The sequence below is a fragment of the Cicer arietinum genome, chromosome 3, assembly GCF_000331145.2.
Source record: "Cicer arietinum cultivar CDC Frontier isolate Library 1 chromosome 3, Cicar.CDCFrontier_v2.0, whole genome shotgun sequence".
NCBI lineage: Eukaryota > Viridiplantae > Streptophyta > Magnoliopsida > Fabales > Fabaceae > Cicer > Cicer arietinum.
In genome coordinates this window covers 76,458,441-76,481,684 of record NC_021162.2, presented here as the reverse complement: position 1 = coordinate 76,481,684, position 23,244 = coordinate 76,458,441, and the positions used below count along the sequence as shown (strand labels likewise).

At 33.0% G+C, this 23,244-nt stretch overlaps 3 protein-coding genes across 6 annotated transcripts; 1 reads left to right on the top strand and 2 right to left on the bottom strand.

The window, feature by feature from the left end:
- Positions 1-163: 163 nt before the first annotated feature.
- PRR59C (two-component response regulator-like PRR59c) lies at positions 164-4,892 on the bottom strand. The gene is made up of 8 exons (XM_004494815.3): positions 4,420-4,892; positions 3,557-3,718; positions 3,325-3,455; positions 3,056-3,202; positions 2,478-2,589; positions 1,988-2,393; positions 801-1,440; positions 164-542 (listed from the first exon to the last, which is right to left on the bottom strand). The coding sequence occupies exons 1-8, from the start codon at positions 4,589-4,591 to the stop codon at positions 432-434; spliced, it is 1,881 nt and encodes a 626-aa protein (XP_004494872.1). The 5' UTR covers positions 4,592-4,892; the 3' UTR covers positions 164-431.
- A 5,244-nt stretch (positions 4,893-10,136) lies between these two features.
- LOC101511531 (conserved oligomeric Golgi complex subunit 4) lies at positions 10,137-20,467 on the top strand. Of its 4 annotated transcripts, XM_073365631.1 has the most exons (4): positions 10,155-11,557; positions 14,525-14,530; positions 17,756-19,365; positions 19,688-20,467. In XM_073365631.1, exons 1-4 carry the CDS (start codon positions 10,222-10,224, stop codon positions 20,315-20,317), a joined length of 3,582 nt encoding a protein of 1,193 aa, XP_073221732.1. In that variant the 5' UTR covers positions 10,155-10,221; the 3' UTR covers positions 20,318-20,467. The 4 variants fall into 4 exon arrangements, 2 of the variants coding, with proteins under 2 accessions (XP_012569591.1, XP_073221732.1); XR_001143586.3 differs by lacking the exons at positions 14,525-14,530; positions 17,756-19,365; positions 19,688-20,467 and adding exons at positions 12,997-13,071; positions 13,313-13,608 and having other exon boundaries at positions 10,137-11,655; XR_012162139.1 differs by lacking the exons at positions 14,525-14,530; positions 17,756-19,365; positions 19,688-20,467 and adding exons at positions 12,856-13,071; positions 13,313-13,608 and having other exon boundaries at positions 10,137-11,655.
- On the bottom strand, positions 14,701-16,256 carry LOC101498483 (small ribosomal subunit protein cS22). Its single transcript, XM_004494814.4, has 4 exons — positions 15,838-16,256; positions 15,616-15,717; positions 15,223-15,528; positions 14,701-15,136 (listed from the first exon to the last, which is right to left on the bottom strand). Exons 1-4 carry the CDS (start codon positions 16,165-16,167, stop codon positions 15,080-15,082), a joined length of 795 nt encoding a protein of 264 aa, XP_004494871.1. The 5' UTR covers positions 16,168-16,256; the 3' UTR covers positions 14,701-15,079.
- Positions 20,468-23,244: the final 2,777 nt, after the last annotated feature.

Genomic DNA, 23,244 nt, shown 5'->3' with positions numbered 1-23,244 from the left:
TATATTGAACAAAGAATGCTTGCAGAGACAGAAGGTTAAAGATTTAATGCTAAAAAATAAAAATTATTCTAGAACAAGGTTAAACAAACTTGTCTATGTTTAGAAGCGGTATTTGAAAATGAAATTAAAACCTTTCATTGAAGCAGTAAAAAAACATTTCTAATTGAACGATAAAAAAAACATTTTATACTCAGAAGAAACAACATTTACACGAAGTAAAATCAAAACTACAAACCAATCCAATATCATTATATAATTACAATCCTAAACTTCTAGGAAACAGTCAATATAACAAGCCGACAGAAAACACTAGCAATGTAATTAAAATCAAACAAATTTCACAAGACCTACAGTAAATCATTGTCGAGTCAAATTAGTGTTGGAAGTCAGACTGTAAATCGATGATGAAGGTAACTTGAAATAAAACAATCTCAGTAACCTCCGGCATCAGCTGCCGGATGTTCACTGTGTACTTGGCGAACAAACTGTCCTTTCACCCGGGGACGGTTGTCTGCCAGCCTTTTCCTGCTTTCATATCGCACCTGTATAATAAATTTGAGCAATGAGCATCTGAAAGGATCTTCAAAAGTATCAGCCTAGGCATTTTATAGATTACAAAAACATGCGGTAGGAATTTGTTTTTGTAAGCAGATTTAGCCTGATGAGATAGTGATATCTACAGTGTTTTTAGGAATTTCTATACGTACTAAAAACACTGATAAAGTACCCTATTGTTTCATTAAACAATAATCATAAATATTTCGAGAGTAGTATAGTGCTTTTCTTAGAAATTGCAGTACCTTTTTTTCATAACATCTGTCTTTTCGCTTTAGCCGAAACTTTGTTAGAGCTGCTTCTCTTTGGCTGGTACGATGAGAATTTGTGCCTCTAAGCCCGTCATAATGATCATTATTCATAGAACTTTCAAAGTTGTTATTGCCTACAACAGAAGGGGCATTTCCATCACTTCCGCTACCTGTGCCTTCACATACACCACTAGCGTTATGATTTACCGCATCATGGTAAAAACTAGTACCACTACTTTGACCACTAGCTGGAGAATTATGCATAGCACAATCAACAGTGCTTTGATCATTTACGTTTTGATCACAAGTACTATAGGTGGCATCATCCGATCGTTCTGAGTTCTGATTTTTAGGATTGGACTGGGAGGAAATACTTGTGGGAAATGAAGAACTCTCTTTCTGACAAACTGACTTTGGTGATTCTATGTAGAACATTGAATGAAAAACATTACCATGTCCTATAGACTTATTATCAAACGTGGACCCGGTGGCTGGAAAGAATTCAAGTAGACTGTTTGGCAATTTTGCATCGACTTGTCCAGACTGAGTAGTATTTGTATCTTGGGATAATTTATGTGATTCATGAAAATTATTTGATGGAAATAGAGGGTGCAACAACTTACTGCTGCCATACCTGCAGACAAGAATTTTATCACAAGTATCATCAGAAATTCTGTAATGTTTATTAGGTTCTATTGGTTTTTAACACAAAAAAACCCAATTACAGACAGATTTACTAAAAAAAGACTATCAACTAAGCATTCAAATTTTGTTATTGAGTCTCTTTGAAACATTCTTGAAATTGCCAATGCCTGATGATAAAACACGCCAATATATCTGCTGTCCCTTGAGAATCTTGGCAAATTTTACCACCAGGCGGTCCTTTCGAAAACTATAAATTCAAGCTCATAATGCTGTTTTAGTTCATATGATATCATAATTTAGTTGGCTTATAAATCCATTCTTACATGTTGAACAACATAAACAAGACTGGGAGAGGAACGGCAAAAAACATGCATAAATTACAGAAACCAAAGATAAATATCATTTTTTGGCTAATAAAGTTCGTTACTGCATTATTTTGCCTGCACAGTGAAAAGTTTGTATGACAAATATGTTTAGTTATTTGATAATTGGTATCATTAAGAATTCAAAAAATTATAATCAAATAGTGAACTCACCAAGAAAACGCAGAAGCATTTGAATGATTCAATATATGTCTTTCCTCAGTAGTAGGTTGGGGTGAGCTGCCACGAAAATCTCTTTGTAAAGAAAGTTCCAATTGTGAATCAAAATCAAACTTGGCTGTGTTACCACCATTGAAACTACAATTTGCATAACTGCTCTTTGGAAGATTCTCAATAGTAGCAATCAAGTCAATAGCTCCAGTGCAATGTTCTACTAGTTCATCATTGCATCGATGAATCTTTCTATTGATATGAGGATCGGCTTTGCTTAACTCTGTTCTTAACACTTCATCTTGATCTTGGTTTTCTGTTTCACTATGATCATAGCATTGACCTAGCCTTAAACCTGTTGAAATTTTGTCGTACCTTGCCACTTTAGATACTAATGTAGTTGATTTCTCTGCAATAAAAGTTAATTGTCACTAAGTAGCATAATAGGGGCCAAAAAATTGAACAAAGTACAAGATAAGAGAAAGCTTCATACCTCCAGTTTCATTGTTATACTCAGCAGACTCCCTTTCAAATTTGATAGAACTTTCCTGCTTCACCTTGTCGGTATTGCTCAAACTTAAAGAACTCTTTAGCTGGGACATATCCTGCATATTTTCCAAGTATGCATCAGCTTCTAAAAACGGGGATTGACAAGTAAAAGTACTCTGCTTAAGAGTTGCCAAAACATGCAGTTTCTATGCAAAATTTCATCAACCCAGCCTAATCCAGAAAGGAAAATTTCCTCAAGTTTGCAAGAGAGTGGCTTCATAAAAGAATTGTACAAGTTATCATAGTTGTGTTTTATGTTACTCAAGCCAAACACTAGAAGGGTAGACAGAACATTGGTAATGGAATCAGCTTAATTGAAACCTCAGAAGTCGTCATATTGCAAGAGAGTGGCTTCATAAAAGAATTGTACAAGTTATCATAGTTGTGTTTTATGTTACTCAAGCCAGACACTAGAAGGGTAGACAGAACATTGGTAATGGAATCAGCTTAATTGAAACCTCAGAAGTCGTCATATTGCATTATTTTAGTGAAATTTTGATGACATTCAGAGGCAAAACTTACTTGAGTCTCACTAGTTTTTTCGCTGCATTCATTATTTTTTTGCGTGGAAGCCACAGAACCACTAGAATTATTGCTTGGAGCATTGCTTTCTGGAGCAACGTCAAGTTTAGTCTGTGGAGATGTTATATTTTGAGAAGGCCTGCTAATCTGTATAAATAATATAAAATTGAAACAACAAAAATTGAAGTCAGTACAAGTCGAATTAGAATGCCACACTACAAGACAATAGAAATATAACATTTCTACAAGATAAAAGAACATTGACATACAGTATGCCTTCTCCACACATGCTGCCACAAGTTCCTAAGCTCATTCCTCCGAACAGGTTTAATGAGAAAATCAACAGCCCCGTTTAGCATGCACTTGAACGCAGTACTAACTGAATCGTGAGAAGACATCACTGCAAACACCATGAGAAATTGAGAATAAACCCTAGCCCATTAGCCATATCTAACTAATATCAAGATTAATAAGGCCACAAGGTACCAAGTCAAGACATACTTATGACAGGAATGTTTTTGCAACTGGCATGCTCCATGATTGAAGTAAGTAGTGAAAAACCGGATATTGATGGCAAATCCACTTCCGTTAATACAAGATCTATATTCACTGATTTGTTCTTCAATGTCTCCCATGCCTTTAAGCCGTCACGAACTGCAGCAACTGCATACAAAAGTTACCATTAAGAAGTTCATAAGCATCTCAATTCTCAAGCTTAAAGGTAAATACACCTTCCCCAATCCCCACACTAGCTTTGAAGGACATAACTTTAACATTGCATACACATATGAGACACCACATATGCTCAAGCAATAAATCTAAGCTACTCCGACTTTGGTGGAGTATATGCACACAATTATTACATTAATTAAATTTTTTATAAATAAAAAAATAAAAATAAAAATCATATTAAGTGATTGCATGGTTTGACTAGTTTATTTAGCACTTAAATAAAGCTTTGAAGCCAAAAAGCTGTCTACGGAGCAATTTGAAAATTGATTCTCATAACAAAGTAACCCAATAGACCCATTCATTTCTTCCGATATGTTATCTTGTGGGACGTTTTATCCTTTTATGGTTTCAGTGTTGAATTATATTTTTACATACTATACTTAAACGTTTTCTCTTCACGAGTTCACTAATAATAATAATAATAGTATACATGAACACCAAAACTGCATATCAATCTAGTTGGATTGGACCTCAAATAAGGAATCTTTCACTTCCTCATTCAATAATAAGTCAAATTTAAAAATAAAATAAAAATGGTAATGAATGATTTAGTCGTATTGGAATACATCTAAGAAAAAAAGGTTTTATATTTCAAAAAATAATTTAAACAACAAATTTGGGAAGAAAAAAACCTTTGTAACCGCATTTGCGGAGAAGAGCAGAAATAATCTGGCGAGTAGAGTCATCAGCTTCAACGAGCAACACCCTAAGCATGACCGGAGGAAGGAAGGTCTCCGAGCTAACCAAGTCCTCCTGGAGAGAGACATGGTTGTTCAGCATCTCAGTCTCTGCTACCTCACCCATTTTCAAACGACAAACTACGGTTAACGGAAAACAAAAAGCGCATCAATAAGAAAAACCCTAAATTGTGTAATCTTGGTGAGAAGTGAGCAAAATCTACAACTAGGTTGGTTGTCTTAAGTTGATTGATGGGTCGCTGAATGAAAATATCTGAAAAGTTGAGAGAGAGAGAGAGAGAGAGAGATTTTAGAAATTAAATGGCAAAGAAACTCAGAGCCGCTAAAATATCTTAGTCATGTGAGACAGAAACGGAAGGATGAGAATGAATGAGATCTATTTCTCTTCTCTCCGCTTCCTTCATACAACGTGTACTGTCGTTCCTTCTGCTCACGTGCTTTCTTTTCCACCATCCATTCACTTTGTGGGACCCGCCTATTCCACTCTCTTGCCTCCTCCTCCTATCTTATCTGCTTTTGTGTAACCAGATATTTTCAAAATTAATATTAAATATACCAATTTTTTATTTTAAATGAAATACATATTACCCGTGAGAATAAATAATACTCAAATAAATCTTTACTCAATCCATAATAAATCTTAAGTCATGTCAAATATTTTTTGAATAAAAATGTTAATATTTTTTAAAAGGTTATTTAGTCAAACATATTACATTACAAATCATTAAAAATAATCATATTAAATTTTAAACTATTTGGAACTTCAAAAAAAACATACTAACCATATGTTTTTTTTACAAGACAAGATGAACCACCGTATTGGAACTGTAATTGATATTTTCTGTGAGGAATACCACGTCAGTACATTGCGACCACAAATAAGATATCGTGGCGGGGACTCTGACACGTGGAACATTGACACGAACCTCTGTGATCTTGTGGCTCTCCTCTCTCTAGAGTTGTCTCTCAACTATTCTCTATCACGCATTCATTCATGCGTTGTCTTAGGCTCTTAGCTGCCGCTACCACTCATTTTCATTTTTCAACTTTTTTTATTCCTCAACTTCAAATTATATATAACCACGACGCCCATTGATTTTTATGACAAAGTTTTCATGATGGTCCCCATTATTCTTGAACGAGACAAATGGTTTGGTCCAATGTTCACATCACCCGAGTTGATGGGAATCAAAATATCAGTAAGGTTAAAAAGTTTAACTGAAAAAATAATATTTTTTTAATATAAGATATTGAATAAACATTAACATAAAATTCATTGTAAATCAATTTTTTTATATCAATTTTTTATTTAAAATTATTTATTATATTTTATATTAAAATTTATATATTAAAATATTTTATTTTAAATAAAAAAAATTCCAATAAAAAGGTTGCATGTTAGGATGCTAACATCTATTGTCTTTTATTTATTTGTTTATAATAAATAATTAATTATTAATTTAATAAATAAAAATTATATTATATTAATAAAATCAAATAAAATACATTTAATGAGAAAAAATATAAAATTAATGTATAAATATGTCAAAACAAATAAAATATTATATTATTTTAATACATTTTTTTTATTTTGCAGCGATAAATTAGCAACTTTAATTCTATTGTCAAAATAAATAATGTAACATATTATTTTAACAATAGACCGTAAAATAGAAGAAAAATGTTAAAATAATATAACATAATATTTGTTTTAGCACATCTGTTTAACCCAAGCTTACCCAAAGTGACTAATGAATTTAGTGTTTCAATTACTCATAATGCTTTTAAGTACACCATGAAGTCTAACTACTTCTTTAAATAACAAATATGTCACATGACAAACATCATTCACTTTTCTGCAATATATAAAGTTGGCCATCTTGGAGAATCTGTCCACCACCACAAAAATTGAATCACTTTAAGAATTATACTAAGTTGAAAACTTACATATTAGAGCTAAAATCACGTTGTACTGCAGAATGCGATAATCGAAACTACGAAACTCATAATCGAACGGCTCTAAAATGAGATGAAAGATGACGTTCAAATTATTTTATTCTATTTTATTAATATAATTTGGTTTTTTAATTATTTGTATTTACTAAATTAACCATTGATTATTTGTTGTGAAAAATAAAAGGCAATACAGGGTCGTATCTCCATAATGCTACCTCCTAGTGGAGAAAAAAAAATGTTTCAAGTGGCTTTGTCATCGCCTTGCAACGTTCGGAAGATAAAAATAGTATGATATTTTGATATATAAATTTTAGTGTATGGTATAATAAAGAGTTTTGAATTAAAAGAAAATATAAAAGTAAAATATCTTGGTAGATTAAATAAATTATAGATTAAATATCACAATATTCATTTCAACTACAACAATAATATTCATTTACAAAATTACAATTATAATTTTAATTTTATTATATTTCACTTTGTTGTGAAAATGATTTGTTATCAATCTTCTCAATTATGTGTATGTTTGGTTCTTCATCTACACATTCTGGTACAATGTTATTTAAATTCACTTGTCTTTGTTGTATTTATAAATATTTTATTATTTTATGGTATTAATTTGACTGTTGTGAGTTTAATTGCATGTATATCCTTCTCAATTTCAGTAATCTTTATTTTTGTATTATTTTAGACTAATGTTTTTATATTAGCTATTCTCAATCAATGTACTCTACTCATTTCAATGAATGATGTTTTATTAGTGTGTATTTATTATTTTACAAAAAAAAATAATATTAACTCATTCAAATTGGTCGAATGCATTAATTCAGTATAATTCAAACATGTTAAAGTCAAATAAGATGCATATGCAGACAAACAAACAACACTTATATTAAAAACACAAAACAACAACATAGTCAAATACGTCAACAAGTCTACAAATATGATAAAATTCAAGTGTTCAAAATACTTTTGTATTCGTATATGTAATGTTAACGACGCAAAAATTATTTATTAAAATTTGTAATTGATCAAAACTATTTTGTCAATTTGAACGAAATAAATACCACAACAAGACGTAAAAAAAATTACACTAATACGACGAAGAAAACGTCACATTTAGACAACGAAATCACATAAATAAAAAAAATAAAACTAAACATATGTACAAACCACTTATTTATATAAAAATAATAAATAAATAAATAAATGACAAATATGGACCATTTCGAGCTAAAAATAGCCCTAAACCATACATTTGACGAAGAAGGAGAGAGTTAAGGTTTTAGAGGAGCGACGACCACACAAAAATGTTAGATACCAAAATTTTAATAATGTGTGTATTATTTTTTTATGTATATAATTGTGCAAAAAAAAATATCATACATGAGAATGGTCATTCACAAATTAATTAATAGAGATATATATTTTATTAGTATGTCATTTAAATATTTTTTAGATAAAAGTAGAGAAAAATTATAACATGCTAATTATAATTTACCATTCAAACCATAAACATGATAAATATTTATTAATAATTAATTTTCTAAAATATGTTCATTCATATATTTATTAGTTAAGAGATAAATTTTTGTTTGATGATTGTGTCTTTGAATATAAGAAAAAACTACAAACTTTTTGTTGTTGATAAATTTATATTAATAATTAAATTTCTATTTTAATAAAATGAAACATATTAAGACGGATATACTATTTGATAAAGATATTTTTGTGGTAAATCACATCTTCAATATCTCTATAGTTTATTACACAAATCATAAAGAAGATGAATGTTTGACACAATTAAATAGTTAAAAGAGGATGTTTTATGATTTATTTAATTTAAGAATAAATATGTAATTGATGATTATTATCTCTTAATTATCTATTCGATAAAAATATCAAAACTTTTATAATTTTTTGAACAAACGCACTAGACACAACAAAATAAAAGTTGCAAATTTGTGTGTCTCTTGAATAATTTGATAAAGTGAAACAAAAATTATAATATATTAATTATAATTTAGAATACAAATTGTATACATGATAAAAATTGGTCACTTATACATAAAAAATGTGTAAGAGTTATAATAAATTAATTATAATTTATTATATAAACATATACGATATAAAAGTTTATCGCTTATTATATATTTAAAAGTTTGTCATTTTACAAAATAATTTAGTTTAAAAATAATTGTATAAAAATAATTGTATATATATTTTTTAGTGTGACGTTTGAATATTTTATAAAGAAAATAAATGTGAGGAACTTTGTAATACACTATTTAAAATTTAGTATACAAATCACATTACAAATATTTATCATTTATTTACAAAATATGATTTTTTTTTAAAACTTTATCATTAAATATGCTTCTAGCCCCTCTAAATATATTAACTTTTATTTTTATCCATCTAAAAATTTCATTTAAATTTTGGTCATTTTAAATTTCGATTACCAATTTTAGTCCCTACTTTTTTATAAAAATTTACGCCGCTTGTTCTAATTGACTTTTTTTTATGACATGTCATTGATAAAAATTTAAAATAGCATTAACTAAACAAACCAACCATTTAATCTTTGTTTTAACAATTTAATCTTGAATTTGGAGTAATAGATAAATTAATAAATATTCAAAATTAAATAGTGAAATTATTAAATTGATGATCTTTTATAGTCTTATCAATGATATGTAAAAAAAATAAAATTCATCTAGAGCATGCAACGTGAACTTTTATAAAAAAAAATATAGACTAAAATTAGTAATAGAAAATTTAGAAAGATCATATTTCGAAAGAATCTTTTAGAGTGACTATAAAACTTGATATATTCAGAGAGATTGAAAATATATTTAACCATAAACTTAATATTGATTTCAATTTTCAAGGGAGTATTTTGCTAGTTAAAAATATTGTAAATTACACTTTTAGTCTTTTAAGATATTTTTAGTTTTTACTTTGCCCCTTTAAGTTTTTTTCATTTTATTTTTGTTTATTAGGTTATAAATGTTACAAACTTTGGTAAAACTATTTTGGTTATTTTTTAGTCCATTAAATTACAAATGTTAAATATTTTGGTTAAGCATGACAACAATGCAGTAGAGGTTTTGCTTCTCCCACTTCCGTACTCTACTAGTCGAGAAAAATTTGCACCTGCGTCGTTTTTTAACGAGTGTAAAATTTAAGTCTCTATATCGCCCGTGAGGGAATTCAAGTTTTTCACTCGCACCCATTTATATATATAAAATAATAAATTTAAAATTTATATTTATTATAATAAAAATAATTATTATGCAATAATAAAATTAAAAAATATTAAAAATCATATTTTCTACATAGAAAATTAATTTTTTTACATTTAAAATTTAAAAATGACAATAATATTACTAGTGATACGGTTTGATGTGTGAGGTGAATACCAATACCATAAATTTGTCCGTGATTCCGAATTTTAATTTAAAAAAAAAAAAGAACTTGCAATATCCAATTAAAACATGTTTTTCCCATACAAATCAGAACTATTTCAAATCTTTTAAATTACAAATATATCGAATTTAATATTTATTTTAAATGAATAAAATATTTATTTTTTTATAAATTCTAGAACCAAAATATTTAATATTTATAATAAAAAGATTTAAAACAGGAAGAAAAAAAAAGACGAAAAATAAAATAAATGTAACTGAAGTAAGTGAAGCAAAAGGAGCAAAAGCGTTGTGTTGTTCATTCTTGAGTTAAGTTGCTTGCTTGTTCCTGGTTCACTCGTATCCGAAGCCGATGCACAGAGCGTTCAAAGTTTTATCGAAAACTCTAACACCCATCGCTTCAAATGGCATCTTCTCATTGGGATCATCTTCTTCTTCTTCTTCTTCTTCTTCTTCTTCTTTACTATTCCAATTCCATTCCTACAGCAACTCTTCTTCTCCAATTGGTTCTCCAACCAGAGTCCAAAAACTCATTGCTTCCCAATCAGACCCTCTTCTCGCCAAAGAAATCTTCGACTACGCTTCTCTTCAACCCAATTTCCGTCACACTTACTCAACCTACCTCATCCTTCTTCTCAAATTCGGTCGCTCCAAACACTTCTCTCTCCTCGACGATCTCCTCCGTCGTCTCAAATCTGATTCCCAACCCATTACCCCCACTCTCTTCTCTTACTTGATTCAAATCTACGCCCAAGCTGATTTGCCTGATAAAGCCCTCAACACCTTCTACACCATGTTGCAATTCAATTGCAAGCCTTTAACCAAACACCTTAACCGCATTCTCGTCTTTCTCGTTTCCCATCGGAATTACGTTCGACCCGCTTTTGATCTATTCAAGGATGCTCACAAACATGGTGTGTTCCCCGACACTAAGTCCTACAACATTCTCATGAGGGCTTTCTGTCTCAATGGGGATATCAGCATTGCCTACACACTGTTCAACAAAATGTTTCAGAGAGATGTTATTCCCGATATCGAGTCTTACCGGATTTTGATGCAGGCTTTGTGTAGGAAAAGTCAGGTCAATGGAGCTGTTGATCTTTTGGAGGATATGTTGAACAAAGGGTTTGTTCCTGATTCTTTGACTTATACAACTTTGTTGAATAGTTTGTGTAGGAAGAAGAAGCTTAGGGAAGCTTATAAGCTTCTTTGTAGGATGAAGGTTAAAGGGTGCAATCCCGACATAGTTCATTATAATACGGTTATATTAGGATTCTGTAGAGAAGGGCGTGCCAGCGATGCTTGCAAAGTTCTCGATGACATGCGGGCTAATGGATGCTTGCCTAATCTAGTTTCTTATAGGACTTTGGTAAATGGTTTATGTGATTTGGGAATGCTTGATGAGGCAACTAAATATGTGGAGGAAATGATGTCCAAAGGTTTTTCTCCACATTTTGCTGTCATCCATGCCTTAGTGAAGGGGTTATGCAATATTGGTAGGATTGAGGAAGCATGTGGAGTTCTTACCAAATCACTAGAGCATAGGGAAGCTCCTCATACAGATACTTGGATGATCGTAGTACCCCAAATATGTGAAGTGGATGATGGTTTGAAAATTGGTGGTGTTTTGGAGGAAGTTCTTAAGATTGAAATCAAAGGTCATACTAGAATTGTGGATGCTGGCATTGGTTTGGAAGACTACTTGATTAGGAAAATACGAGCCAAGTCAAGGCAATTTTAAACTTATGTGGAACTTGCAACTTACAAGCATGCTTTTGTCATCCATGTAAGATCTTATTCAGTTACAGATGAGAAGGTCATTTTGTTGCCTGCAGTCAGTAATACTTGGGTCAAACCGAGTTACTTGTGTATATACATGATTGTGTTTTATGATTGAGGCCTTGACCATGTGACGGATAAAATTTTGTTAGTTATTTTCCATATCGTGTAACCTACATAGGATTGCGGTATACCTATTTGCCAAAAAAATATGACACATGTTCCTCTAGTAAATATTATTTTCGTTGATAGTGTTGCATGTCACTCAGTCATAATTATGCAGCTTGTCTGGAATGTAGTGTGTTGACTGTGTTCTGACTCCAGTTTAAAATAACTCAAAGTTATGCTTGAACCAATTCATCAAGGAAGATGGATTGGTTAAAAGTCTCAAACATAAGCTAAACACTTTGTGAACTGAAGTACAAGCACACTTGTAAAAGATGAAGATTGTTAAACTGAGGACATCTGGGAGATTCAATAACCATCCAGTCCTTGGGACTTAAGAAACACATATAAGGATTCGTCAAATTAAACCTGGTTATTTTCTACAAGCCGTTCCGGTATTTAATATGGAAGTCTCAAAACAAACATACCTTAAGAGAACTTTAACATTCCACTCTATACTATACTATCAATCCATTCCACTCTATACTATCAATCCAAACATACCTTAAGAGAACTTTGACATTGCTGATTTCAATGTAAAACAGCAATATGTAACAACAATTTCAGCATTCACATTTCGGCCACCTCATAGATGTTATTAGCGCCTGAATTCTGAATAGATGGCCAAATTTATATCTATTCTGGGCTGATGTTTCTTACGTAAAGCTGTGGATGACTAATTAGAGAACATTGCTTAAGAAATGATATAATTGATTATTGCACTATGAGAAATATATATACTTCGCTGTTCAATCAATGTCCATATTTTTTAAAAGTTAGTTTTGACAATCTTGGTGAGGTGATCGCCCAAAATTAATTTTTTACCAGGTTCCATGTAATATGCGTAGTTCTTTATGTACATACATTGAAGATCTGTTTCATGGGTGTAATTTTGCCGGGAGCGGATTCTCTCCCATTAAAAAAAAGTTAAAAAAAAAACATGAAGAAATAATGTTGGAAAATCTTAGCTGTCTATTTTTTTTTAATAAGAAATGAAAGGTCATTACTAAAACGCAAAACTTATGAGAGTTCTGCAACCCAGATCTCCTCTTCTTTGTGTTAGCATCTTTCATCAGAAACGTAGTCGAAACAAATTTCGAATGTTGTTCGATCTGATGCATGATTATTTCCTTCTGTCGTGAATAATCCTTCATCCATCGTTACCATCCCATTGCTGGAGCAGTCGTGTTGGAATTCTGCTGGAGCAGCCGTGTTGGAATTCTCGCCTACTCGCTGCCCTTCCTCTTTATTCATAAGGGTAAGTGATGATTCAAACATTTCTTCTCCAAGCTCAAAAAACCAATTTTTGTAAAAACCTTAACCCCAATTTACATGCCCCAATCTGTTTCCAGTATAAAATTGAATTTAAATCATTTATGTTAATTTCATGATATTAGATTGTTAACAATTTGTTTGAGAAAAAAGTTGTCTCATTCTCTATTTATTCCCCTTCATTATTGTGTTACTGAGTTCTTTCTTATTATTTTGCTTGTTCATAGGATTGTGGAAAGGAGCTCACTTGATACCACCTATGGTCAAGTTGGATGCATTTGATACTGATTGCTTTCTCAAAGCTTTTTGAATTTCAATCGAGGATACAAATCAAATAAATGGTTGCAATCTTGGTTGAAGATGTTGTCAAAGCTAGTTGAAGGTGCTGCACAGGCTGGAGATAGTTTGCTGTAACATTTTGATCTTTACGATCTTTTACTTTGAGATTGTAATCAATGTAATATATCCATTCTTACACACTGTAATTGTGTTCATGAATCTAAAAGTGATGTTATTAATTCAATTTTGTGATATATTTATACTTGATACAACTACCACTGCAAGGTATGCAATGTATGCTTGAATTTTGCATCAAAATTGAGACATACAATCACAAATTACAAATCTGATACACATTACATCCTTTTTGTTAGCATATTCTTCCATACAAAAGGTTTGGAAACAAATAGCATGTCAAACTAAAAGGAAGGACCCTCGTATAAAAAAGAACTAGCCCCATAACATTTGGACAATTACAAAACAAGTTAAATATTGCTTTTCGGACATCAAATCCTTCCATCTATGTTTTTGTTGAAATATTGCTTTCAAGGACATTAAATCCCGATGTTCCACCATAATCATTCCAAAATTTCCACGCCTCTTCTGTATTATTGAATATCTTCCCTAACGAGGTTGCCAATCAATTCATTATCCATGAACAAGACTTTTTCCACAACTACAGAATCCTCTAACATCCTAATAAAATGAAAAATAAAAAAATATTGTGAGTCAAGTTCATCATCCGTGAAGAAGTGTTGAATTTTTTTACCTCTTATCTTGATTATGTTCTTTCAACCAAGGACGATGGTTAGACTCAGGAGTGCTATACATTCTGATTGAGTACAAAATGTAAACACTATTAAAAAAAATACAAAGAATGGTACAAAGAGATGTTGCAAACAATAAAAGCTTACCAACAAGTTAGTGTAGGCGAGTCAGTAGCTTACCAACAAGATAGTGTAGGCGAGTCACTGCCGGTGGGTGGGTGGAGAAGTCATTTGAGGATGTACAAATGGAAGGAAGGAAAATAGAAAAAAATTCTTTCAAGAGTAAGTTGTTTTGGCGGCTTTTTGGGTATTGTTACATGAACTTTTCTCTAAAACATCTGTCCACATACAATGCCGTCAAGATTGCAAAACAATTAGGAAATGTCTTAAAAGAATCTCGTGGTGAAGGGTCAACTGCTGAGAACCTTCATCAGAGTCAGAGTCGTCGTCTTTAATGTTAGGAAACCACTGATAACAGGGTTCTGGATGTGCATGATTTCCAAAGACAACATAACAGTCCTTATGTAGTTCGCTCAACTTAAACTAATCATTCTAAAGAAGCATGTGGGTTATGCCAATAAATTACACTTTCTTCAAATCAAATTGTCACGAGATCATCTGCAGTCTTAAATACAACTGCACTTGGTCACTGCTCAATACAGATTGAATATCTATAAATATATGCAAAACTAAAGAAAGAAAAGTTCCTATATCAAGTTCCATACATACATACAGTCACACACTGGTTAATGCAATTTGACATACAACAAAGATGTAGGGATGAAAATTCACATTTTGATGGAACAGTAACCTCCAGTTCCAGCTGACATTATCTAGTTTAGGAAGGCTCTCACAACAATATCGCTTGCACATAACAGAGCAGAGAGCTTCCTCCATCCTAGACACCCAAAATTGCAATATTCTCTATGCATAATCTGAAAGCTCCAATTAGGTCTCAGTCTTCTCAACGCCCTCTCTAACCACTAGAATTCGACCACAAAATTCCTGAAAGAACAAGACTACCCATCAGACAGATACAAACAAGTGAAATAAGAAGCAGAACAATGAACAATGGTGAGTGCATATTTTACAGTTCCATTGAGGGACATAGAGGCATCGCGTTCTGTCTGAGAAAGATAAGAGACAAAGGCATAGACGCGGCTTTTCCCCATTTTCAAATCTTGCAACACCCTCACACTAGCCACATTTCCAAATCTACCAAACAAATGTCTCACGTCTTCAGGTGTAGCAGACCTAGAAAGATTCCCAACATACACCTTATGAGGACCTTCATAGTATATAGTTCTCGCGGGCGGCGAGTTTAATGTCTCTAAACCTTTCTTCTTAGAATTCATCTGAAATGAAAATTTAACCCGCATTTCGCGTCCACCAACATCCTTCAATTAAAATGAAAAGAAAAAAAAAAAAAGTATCAGACGAAATGGCCAGAAAAAACACATTGATAAAATTTGACAATGACTAACCAATCCATCCAATGCAGCAATTGCAGTTTTGGCAGTGTTATAAGATCTCATCGTGACATAAGCACTCCCTTTACTCTCACCACTCTCCACATTCCGGCAAACCTACATCACAGCAGTAGACGTCAATTAAGCATGAACACAACACAATCACATTGCTCATTCAGACTATAATCATTATGACTAGTTTAATAATGAAAATACATTTAACAAGCAATATTGAACCTCTACAGATAAAACGGTTCCGTGAGGAGTGAACAAATGAAGTAGTTGTTCAGTGTCCCAACTTCTTGGAAGGTTGCAAACATAAACTTGGGTTGGATTTCCCAGCTTCACCGGTTCCTCCTCCGAGGAAACGACGTCGTCTCCATTGACGGCAGCCGCGAAGTCAGTGGAAACCTTAGGCTTGGAGCTGCGAGCCGTAACAAGAAACGACAAAAAAGGATAAGGCACCTTTGAAAAATAAACGAATCGTTTTGCCTTAGTTCCAAGTAATAACGAGGAGGAACAAGTTGTGGCCAAAGAGAGAGGAATTGTTGTACAGTTAGCAGCCATAGTTTATCCAAATTTCCCCCAAACTGTTACGTTATACTTTTATCGGTAATATATCCCATTTTTTTCTTACAAATAACTTTATTATTTATTAAGCAAAAATAACTTCATGTGTTAGGAGATTGTTTATTCTCTTTACATACAACATTATATTTTCGAATACTATCTCTCTCCTCAATTCTTCTCTCTTTTTATTTATTTTTTAGTAAACAAAAATCATTGAAAAGAGACAAAAATCATAAAGAAGAAGAATAGATGAAAAAAATAAAGATCGTTGAGAAGATCCAAATAGTGTTTAATTCACGTTAGATTTCAACATAGAATATTGAGAAGAACGTTAATTCAAATAGTGTGTTTACTGCCAAAAATTTATTTTAACTATGACAGAGTCAAATATAAGGTAATTTATATTAAAAATGGGTTGAATAGAAGATTCAAAATTAATTTAATTTTGAAGGTAAAAAAAATATAAATGTTAGTTTCAATTTAAAATTAATTATAATAATAAACATGTCAAAATTAATTTTATGAGGGTGACTATCTTTAAAAAAAAATATTAGTTTAGTGTTGTTTAATCAATTTAACTTTTCTTTAAAAGTGTGTTTTGCAATGATCAAACTACAAGTTTAGTGTTGTTTAATCAATTGGGCCACACTCAGTAATTCGCGAAGCTTTTATTTATTATTATTCACCTGATTTTCTTAAAATGTAAGTCAATATTTGATATTAATTTTAAAAAATTATTCACAAATACTATTATATGTGACTTTTTCATATGAGTAGATGTCAATTAAACTCATTAAAACTATTAACTAGTTGATATACCGTACATAGTTGGAAACTTGGAATATATGATCTCTATTAAGTATATGTGAATATCAGCACTAAATTTATCAAAAGCTGAAACTACAATCTACTGTCTAATTAGTATTAAAGATGAAATTGAAATAAATTAACACCAAATTGAAGATTAATTATTGTTCATCTCTCGGTCTTTTCACCTTTATCTTGTACATTCATCATCACCTCCTCATAGTTCATCTCCACCGCCATTCCCTCTCATTTCCCAACCATAATTTCTCATCAAACATGGAAATTTTTAAATAGATATATCTTGAACGATGTGCAAATATGCCAATTGCCTCCAACTCCTTCAAGATTCTATGCACACTGGTCGTAAATACCACTGGTTTAAGTTGTAACTCAAGCCTTTTGATCTTTTGTCTTGAGCCACCACCAAGTTAATAATTTTATTTTCTCGACTAGTTGCCTCTCATCTTAAAACCTTTTGTTTTTCAATATATTTTAAAAAATTGATATATTTTGACATATTTTATAAATAATATATCAAATAAATAAATTATTAAGTATAAATATTAAATGGTCAATATGTAAAAAATATATTTTTGTTTAAATAAAAATGAAAATATGTACTAAATTAGATAAATAAAGAAGAAGAAGAAGAATTTATTAATAAAAAAAGAAAAGAAAAAGGTGGAAATAGGGATTTAGAGATGGAGGCAAAATGCATATTAGATCCGAGGGAGTTGTGAAGTGAATTGTGGCGTTGCTTGGGAAAAAATGGGTTCAGGTTCGACTCCTCGGAGTAACGGTAACGGTAATGGTTCAGAAGAAGAGAATAAGTGGTCTATTGATTTCGGTAAGGCGGAGGCAGTTGAATACGTCCGTACTGTAACGGACGTTGGAACAATGACGCGTCTTCTACACGAATGCATTGCTCACCAAAGATCACTGGACATGCAACTTGATGATCTCTTATCTCAGCGCACCGACCTTGATCGCCACCTCATCCAACTTCAACGTTCCTCCGATGTTCTCGATATCGTCAAATCCGATTCCGATTACATGCTCTCCAATGTCACTTCCACCTCATACCTCGCCGATCAAGTTAGTCTCAAAGTTCGCGAACTCGACCTCGCTCAATCGCGCGTTAGATCCACGCTCCACCGTATTGACGCCATTGTCGAGCGTGGTAACTGCCTCGACGGCGTCCTCCGTGCTCTTGACACTGAAGATTACGAATCTGCTGCCAGTTATGTCCAGACTTTTCTCCAGATCGATGCACAGTTTAAAGATTCCGGTTCTGATCAGATCCAGATTCAGAGGGAGCGTTTGCTTGATGTCAAGAAACAGCTCGAAGGGATTGTCCGGAAGAAGCTTTCTTCCGCGGTGGATCAGCGCGAACACGCTTCCATTCTTAGGTTTGTTCGTCTTTACACGCCGCTTGGCTTGGAGGAGGAAGGTTTGCAGGTTTACGTTGGGTATTTGAAGAAGGTCATTGGGATGAGATCCAGGATGGAATTTGAACAATTGGTGGAATCGATATCCATGTCCAATGAACAAAGGAATGTGAATTTTGTTGCTTGTTTAACCTCTTTGTTTAAGGACATTGTTTTGGCTATTGAAGAGAATAGTGAGATTTTGAGTGTTCTCTGTGGTGAAGATGGTATTGTGTATGCAATCTGTGAGCTTCAGGAGGAATGTGATTCACGGGGTTCTGTTATTTTAAACAAGTACATGGAGTACAGGAAGTTGGCTCAGTTATCATCAGATATTAATGCGCGCAACAACAATTTGCTCGCAGTTGGAGGAGGGTCTGAGGGGCCTGATCCGAGAGAGGTTGAGCTGTACTTGGAAGAGATTCTCTCCCTTATGCAGCTGGGTGAGGATTATACTGAATTCATGATTTCGAAGATCAAAGGCCTCACTTCTGTTGACCCTGAATTGCTCCCTCGTGCTACCAAGGCTTTCAGGAGTGGTAGCTTCAGTAAAGTTGCACAGGATTTGACCGGGTTTTATGTCATTCTCGAGGGATTTTTCATGGTTGAGAATGTTAGGAAGGCTATAAGGATTGATGAACATGACCCCGACAGCCTTACCACTTCTATGGTGGATGATGTGTTCTATGTTTTGCAGAGTTGCTTGCGAAGGGCTATATCCACTTCCAATATTAGTTCTGTTGTCGCGGTATTGAGTGGTGCTAGCAGTTTACTGAGCAATGAATATCATGAAGCCTTACAACAGAAAATCAGAGAGCCCAACCTTGGTGCAAAGTTGTTCTTTGGTGGTGTTGGTGTGCAGAAGACAGGGACAGATATTGCAACGGCTTTAAATAACATGGATGTTAGCAGTGAATATGTTCTCAAGTTGAAACATGAAATTGAAGAGCAGTGTGCTGAGGTAGGTGATATGTTTTTCATTAGTACCTAACAGTTATATATATTGACAATGAATTTTGTGGAAGTAGTACAATTTTGCTATTTAACTGCGACATATTCGTCATTAGCTTCCACAATTGCTCTCAGTCCCCTTTAGTGATAGGAGGTTTGCAGGTGGAACCGAGTTACAGCTTTTTTAAGAATTGTTTCTCTATTTACACAGATTTATCGCTTTCATGAAATCCTAAACCATAGTCATATTTATATTCATGGAATTTTCTTTGCGTATTTAATGTATATCCTTTTAGAATTGAAGCATTAACCAGCTGATTTACTTTACACAGGTGTTTCCTGCACCAGCTGATCGAGAAAAGGTAAAATCTTGTTTGTCTGAGTTGGGAGATAGCAGCACTGCTTTCAAGCAAGCTTTGAATTCTGGCATAGAACAACTTGTAGCAACCATTACACCACGGATACGGCCTGTATTAGACAGTGTAGGAACGATCAGCTACGAGCTTTCTGAGGCTGAGTATGCAGATAATGAGGTGAATGATCCGTGGGTTCAGAGGCTTCTTCATGCTGTGGAGACAAATGTGGCTTGGCTGCAGCCACTAATGACTGCTAACAATTATGATACTTTTGTTCATTTGGTTATTGACTTCATCGTGAAAAGGCTGGAAGTCATTATGATGCAGAAAAGATTTAGTCAGCTTGGTGGTCTTCAGCTTGACAGAGATGCTCGAGCTCTAGTTAGTCATTTCAGCATCATGACACAGAGGACTGTTAGAGACAAGTTTGCACGACTTACTCAAATGGCAACAATACTAAATTTAGAAAAGGTGTCTGAGATTCTGGATTTCTGGGGTGAAAACTCTGGACCTATGACCTGGAGATTAACTCCAGCAGAGGTTAGGCGTGTGCTGGGTCTGCGAGTTGATTTTAAACCAGAAGCAATAGCTGCTCTGAAGTTGTAATATCCTTTATACTGTCTCTTCACATTATTATTTTTTGAAATTTTATTTTTCACCTTAATATGTATTACATCTTCATTCTTGTTGTTATTAGTTTTAGTGTTTAAGAAAGGAACACACAGTTTTATACTTTTTATGATGCTATTTTCATTATACTAGCTTCAAAAGCAAAATAATCCACTACTGAAATCAGATTTACCACCCATGGTAGTTCTAGTTTATGCGTGGACCCATCTTGTGGAAACGGTCATTGTTCCTCATTACTTACCAGCCATTTTCATTTTTTTGAATTATTTTTGAGACTTAGTTGATATTTCAAATCATTGAAGATCGATTTTTTAACCACTGGTGGTCTCTCCAAACTACCAGTTATGACAGGTTTAAGTATGTATACTTTTGATTTTGAAGTTGTATTGTCATGTTTATATTGGAGATGCACCTTGGGAAAAGGGATGCATTTCAAACCTGAGATGCATAATCTTAAAAGTGTAATGAGAAATATTGACTAAAGCAAAAACATCAAAAGCCTGCCTGATAGATATCTGCGTTTAGGACCTCTAGTATGTGCTGAGACCTTGGTCAATCGATCTTTCAGGTTAGTAATATCTTCATTATGCTATGTTTTCTGCTTCTGTTATTCAAATCTCGAATCAGTTTCTGTTCAGTACTGCTTCAGCATATTACTCCAATTTCAGATTTAGTTTGTTTTCTATTTGCTGACAGTTATGCCTAAGTTGCGTGTGAATATTTTATATTAGTTAAATGCAACATGTACAAGAGAAATGTTTTGCTAGATCTGTTTTGGTGTTGGGTCCATGCTTTGAATCCAAAGGTGCCCCGTTTTTTAGGTCTCTGACTCCTTAAGCTTCTGCTTATGTCTGTAAAGTAAAAAATTCATCATAATCATTCCTGATGGTTGAGAGCTACTAGATTTCTCAGTATGTTTCTCAGCTTTGAATGATGTCATTTTACACTACTCTTCTAAGGATAGAGGTCACCTACAGTTTGGTAGCTTCAGGTTAATTATAGCACTGCATCATACATCCCTTTATAGCTTAATAATTTGAACATAATGCTATATCATCAATTTGCCAGTAAATGGAATAAACTGAATAGTCAGCCTATGGAGAGATGCTGCAGCATATGATGCTTTATCTAAATAAAGCATATTTTGCTGATATTTTTTTGATTATATTCTACAATATAGTTAGGTACTGCCCGGGGCGGATCCAGGATTGAAGTCTCGAAGGGGCGGATCCAGGATTAAAATAGTATAGTATCAATTATAAATATCAATTAAATATTATAGTGTAAAAATGTGCAGTACAATAATAATATTACTAATATATTATCTTTTCCAAATAATTAATAAAATATTAAATAATTTAGTTATTTAGCCTATAAATCTCACGCCACATTACATATTTGTCTTAAAGGTATGTTATTGATTGATGGCTGAATATTATAACCGGAAATAATTAAAACTATTAGTAGTGGTTGGAGCCCCTGAAGGAACGCACATACCTCCTCCCTTGGGTACTGCATGTTCAGACCTAAATGATATATTGATTATCTGGATCCCTCTTGAAGACTTGTATTTTCATTGCTCATTTTTGCATTGCTTAGTGATGTGAAATCTGGCTATCTGAATATCTTTTTCTTTCTTTCATGGTTCATCAACTGATGCTTTCTTTCTTGGTTTATCAACTGATGCTTAGTGATGTGAATCTGAATTTTCTGTTATTTACTTTTGCACTCAGAAGAATTAATTTCATAGTGTGGGCTTGGAACTTCCAGCGAACTGATTCTGCTTGCTGAGCTGTAATAACTGACAGAAGCTAAGCTATCTGGTCTGTGAATACTGAAGCTGGGTTATAAGTAGAGGATAACATAACCTATAAACAGGGCATGTTGACCTATAACCTTTTTGGTCAAGCCTAATAAATTAAAAATATTTAGAATGATTCAGGTTGAGCATTTTAGTCCCACGGCCTTGTTCTTTATGAATAAATACTAACTGGTGTGATTTAGTTGTAGTTATTACTAACTATTTCGAGTTTAGTCTGTATGAGTTTCTCTTTGGTTGTTGTTTGAGAAGCTATTGGTATCTGAGGAACCAAAAACTAGTTATGAAATTCCAAGTTGGTTATGGATACAACCACCAGTTTTACGACCGGTTATGTGAAATCAAAACCAATTGCGTTGATTGGTTTTAGTATCCTTTTATAACAAGTGGATTATGAATGGTTGTGATTTGGTTCTGTGGATAATCCATCCACAAGGAGCCCTACTATTGGTGCACTTAGGTGTTCTTGGATTCCTATTGAATCAGAAATCTCCAACAGCTAGTGCTTTTAATCTTGCATAATTCTGTAATATGAATGACCTGCTGCAGCTGATAGACAGTAGTATGTAAAATCAAAATTGTTTGAACCGCCATCTTTCATGACATATAAGTAAATCGGGGACTTGGTATTAGAATTTGTATGTGGTGGTATTACACTTCCACACCAGCTGAGTTGCCAATTTTTGTATGTGGTGGTATTACAATCTGTTTCCAAAAATACATCCAACTTATACAAACAAATATGGGATATACACGAATCCAAGTTCATAGACAAAGAGCATGACATATAACTGTGTGTAATTGTTCGTCTTGCATTCTTAGATATTTCAAAATATGTCTTTCCATTCTCAATATCAATAGCTTATGTTGGATTCTCCTTCTCTTTGTGGTCATCAACTCAAACTTCTCATCCAATATTTGGGACCTATATGTCCCTTGCACTCTTCTGTCACGTTAATGCTTTAAAATACAATTGTACGTAAATCAATCATTCTGTGCTTCAAGTTAAAATAGAAGTCTAGAGCTAGAGAGAACATCAAATTCATGTGGTGTGTTCCACATATACTCAACCATCCAAGTGCTT

What these genes read in the sequence shown, in the direction of transcription:
- PRR59C (XM_004494815.3), bottom strand. Translation starts at nt 4,591, where the DNA reads ATGGGTGAGGTAGCAGAGACTGAGATGCTGAACAACCATGTCTCTCTC. An exon ending in CAAAAACATTCCTGTCATAA is followed by an intron (nt 3,456 to 3,556) that starts GTATGTCTTGAC and finishes TGGTGTTTGCAG; the next exon opens with TGATGTCTTCTCACGATTCA. An exon ending in AAAAAACTAGTGAGACTCAA is followed by an intron (nt 2,590 to 3,055) that starts GTAAGTTTTGCC and finishes GAAAATATGCAG; the next exon opens with GATATGTCCCAGCTAAAGAG.
- LOC101511531 (XM_073365631.1), top strand. Translation starts at nt 10,222, where the DNA reads ATGCACAGAGCGTTCAAAGTTTTATCGAAAACTCTAACACCCATCGCT. An exon ending in TTGAAGAGCAGTGTGCTGAG is followed by an intron (nt 19,366 to 19,687) that starts GTAGGTGATATG and finishes TACTTTACACAG; the next exon opens with GTGTTTCCTGCACCAGCTGA.
- LOC101498483 (XM_004494814.4), bottom strand. Translation starts at nt 16,167, where the DNA reads ATGGCTGCTAACTGTACAACAATTCCTCTCTCTTTGGCCACAACTTGT. An exon ending in TTGCTGCATTGGATGGATTG is followed by an intron (nt 15,529 to 15,615) that starts GTTAGTCATTGT and finishes TTTTAATTGAAG; the next exon opens with GATGTTGGTGGACGCGAAAT. An exon ending in CTATGTCCCTCAATGGAACT is followed by an intron (nt 15,137 to 15,222) that starts GTAAAATATGCA and finishes TTGTTCTTTCAG; the next exon opens with GAATTTTGTGGTCGAATTCT.